At 50.1% G+C, this 3,907-nt stretch overlaps 1 protein-coding gene across 1 annotated transcript; it reads left to right on the top strand.

The window, feature by feature from the left end:
- Window positions 1-622: 622 nt before the first annotated feature.
- Window positions 623-1,975, top strand: K444DRAFT_516862 (uncharacterized protein; the record flags this gene model as incomplete). The annotated part of the gene is made up of 2 exons (XM_024873715.1): window positions 623-1,138; window positions 1,190-1,975. The coding sequence occupies 2 exons, from the start codon at window positions 623-625 to the stop codon at window positions 1,973-1,975; spliced, it is 1,302 nt and encodes a 433-aa protein (XP_024743452.1).
- Window positions 1,976-3,907: the final 1,932 nt, after the last annotated feature.

Raw genomic sequence — 3,907 nt, 5'->3', positions numbered from 1 at the left:
CGTGCTGGCTTTTCAGCTGGCCCGTTTGTCCTTCCCCTTTCCGTTCTGCCTCCAGAGTCCAAAACGCACAATGCAACCTACGAACGGACAGACAGATCTGCGTTTCATTGCGCCCCTCGACCTCAAGCTTTCTCGGCAGATCTCTCGAAACCCGTGGGCCTTGACTTCGGCCCTCTATCTCTGCTCACTACAGTACTGTAAGTACTGCAGTCGCATGTTCAGGAGACCTCCGGCGGTGCTGGGCTGCACGGACAGTGGTCGTTTGAGGCCTGCAAGGAGGCACCACTCACGATGCCGCCCCCGGCGAACTTTATCTGGATCATGCTTCCGAAAGAGCGCAAGATTTGCCAATCAGCATGGTTCTGGCGTGGGGTCCCCTGGCGGGGCAGGGAGCCTCCGTCGGAGAAGGCCTGTTCGAGCTTGCTGGATCCTTGGCTGAACCTTGCTCCTCCAAGCCGATTCGCATTTTGGCCCATCTTCACCCACATTGTTGCATGGACAACACGGTCAACACCACATGGCAGCCTCACCTCCATATATCCTGAGTATTCTCTGATTCCTCCTTTGTACTCTATTCCGCAAATGTTTATCCCCTTCTCCAGTGGAGCCAGTTCATGCCACCATGAAGCTTGATCCCGCATCCAAGACGTTGTCGCCATTGCCTGATGTTCTCTCTCACGGCTTGGTCGCGGTGTCGACCTTCGGTCTCCTGTCCTTCTTCTGCTCTACCTCTCTCTTCTTCTTCCTGACCTGGCGTCTGATTACTTGGCGATTGAAGAGCGGCCCGAACAATACTCCAAATCAATTCCTCCTTCTCATCTACAACCTCCTCCTCGCCGACATCCAACAAGCGTTAGCTTTCCTCCTCAACATCAGCGCTTTGCACAACAATGGCATCTTTGTGGGGACACCGACCTGCTTTGCTCAAGGATGGTTCGTCTCGACGGGAGATTTGGCAAGCGGCGTTTTCATCTGCGCAATTGCCTGCCATACGTGGATGGGTGTGGTAAAGGAATATCGATTGCCAACACCAGCCTTCTACTGTTGCATCGGAACATTGTGGTTTTTCGTATATGCTATGGCAGCAATTGGGCCCATAGTCCACGGCCGTGACTTCTACGTCCGAGCAAGCGCCTGGGTATGTTCCCTTCTCTCCCTCGCCCGCCATTCAATTCACTAACAGAATCAGTGCTGGATCAACGACGCCTTCCAAATCGAGCGTCTTTGGCTGCACTACTTCTGGATCTTCTGCTCCATGTTCAGCACCGTCCTTATATACCTCTACATCTTCGCATTCCTGCGCAAGAAAGCCTTCTCCTCAAACGACAGGACCAAGTCCCCACACGTGCACGGCGCTACGCCCCTCATGGTTCTCTACCCGCTCATCTACACAGTCTGCACCGCTCCCTTAGCAGCAGGCCGTATCTACGCGCTCGCAGGGCACGACGTCTCACTCGGTTATTTCTGCGCCGCTGGCACGATGATCGCATGTAACGGGTGGCTGGACGTGTTATTGTACGCCAGCACAAGAGCAGATATCGTGTTCAGCGAGCTCCCGCCAGGAGATGATACTGGTCTTGAGACTTTTGCGTTTATGGGGAGGGGCCATAGACTCGGCACAACGACTACGATCGTAGCAGCAGGCTCCTCACAAAACCGCTCAGTGTCAAGAGCAGCATCGAGATCAGCGTCACGGGCGGCACCAAGGGGAGCAAGCAAACTAGGGAAGAGAAGCGGCAGAGGAGGCAACAGTGGCGATAGTGCTGAGAACCTCTACAGCTTAGGAGAGATCGCCATCAAGGGCGAGGTGACCGTCAGCGTGGATGCTCAAGAACCCAATCTTGTGAGACATGATAGAATTAGTATGGACGAGAGCGCGAATCAGAGTCGGACTTTCGACGAGCGGAGTCATAAGAGTAGAGGCTCGAGGAGTTTGAGGAGTGGGAAGAGTTTTGATGATACGGGAATTCCTTGATTGGGTTGAGTTTTAAAATGGCGTTCTGGTTGGATACAATGGGAGGGAGGATTGCATATGGCGATTATGATACAATGGTCATAGATCTGGGCTCGATATATCTCGAATGGTAGTCATAATAGAATACATATAAAGTGAAGGATCGTTAAATTTCCGATCATTCATAAACGGTGTTTCGTATCAGCATTCGTCATGATGAGCAAGTTTGCTTGCTGCATTAGACATGAGAAATGGAGTCTCGCCTTGCCATCATTCAATCACTATTTATCTTCATATCATGCCCGAGCGGGACATAGTTGAAACTTCAGACATCTTAAAACCGCAAAGTTGGGATTTCAAGAGATTCGGGTAGCCCCAATTTCAAGCTCTCAAGGATATTCAATCTCTCTGAATCCACCCTTCCCCCGTCCCAACCCGCTAGACCTCGCCTCTACCCCGCCTTCCTAGGGAAAAAGCAACGCTCACAGCAATATCGCCCGTTAGTGCCCCTCTTCCATGATAACCACAGAGACAAGCATCCCTCACTGTGGACATTCCAGAATAAACAACCCATCGTGTTCAGAAGATTGCTGCTCCTTTACTTCTAGGCTGTCGATACCCCTCTGGGTGAGTGGTCAGTGGAGGCTTCCCTCCAAAGCTACGTTGTGGGTATGAATGTGAATGCTAGGTTTCAAAAGAAAGGGAGAGGGAGTGGGTGACAACAAAAAAAAATTCACATAAACCGGACAAATGGTTCAAGCGTTGAGATAATTTTCATCCCATCTATTCCGCTGCCATAATCTTATTCGCTGTCATTCTGTTGGGGACTGCCTACCTTTCGTTATTTCCCAAGGCTGCAAATAAGCCTAATCTCAGAGCAGTTGACCCATCTTAATCATTCTCTCTGTCGCTTTGTGATACTGCTTGGTGAAGTTAGCTTTAAATGATCCCTATGAGTCTACATTTTGGATGCAGCTTCTTCAAGTGCTGGGTCTGGATTGCTCCACGAATGGGCATCCCAATAAGAAATGAGCCTCCACAACAAGTGTAGATACAGGACCCAGATCTGAAATATTGGGAAAACTTGTCGTACATTGCGTATGGCATGTCATGTACATGGACCAACTTATTCTAGACTTTGATCCGGCAGTATTCGTAGTATTACAATACGGACGCTTCACTTGGGCAGTATAGCATACAAACGTCGGCCCGGCCTCGCAGTGGATCCTCCTAAGAAGTACTCGAGGAACTATTTGTCGCGTTGAATTGACGTTAGGGCGAGTCCTTGCCGATTCTAAAACCAAAGATTCGAAAGCCAGGTTGAAGTGAATTCCCATTGTCCCAGCTTCTCTAGTAAGATTACATTCCAAATTCCCAGAACCTTGCACCTGGAGCGACTTGTCATCATTCAATCTTCACGATATGCCCTTTCATTCTGTTCAGAATCATGCTCGCAACATTGCCCGCCCTTGGATCCCCCTCATCCCTAACCAGCGGCCACTCTATCCAAAAGCGCCCAACCCTCTCATATGTAACCTTTGCACCCTCTCCGTCCACCGCAAAATTCCTCTTCAAAACAATCCCATTACTCCAAATCTCCTCAATCTCCTTCTTGTCCTTCTGCTTCTTTTTCGATTTTGAATCCTCATACATCACTTCCCGGATAAGCTCAGCTCCAAACAAATTCTCCGGGTCAAAGTCCAAGATATCAGGCGCAAAACTCGCTTCCACCCTCCCCTCTGGCGTTTGAAGCTGTAAGATGAACTGCTGGTTTCCACCCGGGAAGATGTTTGTACAGTGGTAAAGGGGGCATTTCAAAATTAGATTGTCCTCCACCCTGGCCTCAGATGTCGCAGAATCTTCGCCGTCTATGCCGGTCACAAGCTCAGCAACTTTACTCCAAGTGCGCTCCTTCCCACGTTTGTTATCGTCATCTGACATTAGTCGTCTTCC

The sequence above is a fragment of the Hyaloscypha bicolor genome, assembly GCF_002865645.1.
Source record: "Hyaloscypha bicolor E unplaced genomic scaffold K444scaffold_13, whole genome shotgun sequence".
Taxonomy (NCBI): domain Eukaryota; kingdom Fungi; phylum Ascomycota; class Leotiomycetes; order Helotiales; family Hyaloscyphaceae; genus Hyaloscypha; species Hyaloscypha bicolor.
Note: the sequence above shows the minus strand (reverse complement) of the source record. Positions and strands in the feature narration are given on the sequence as shown.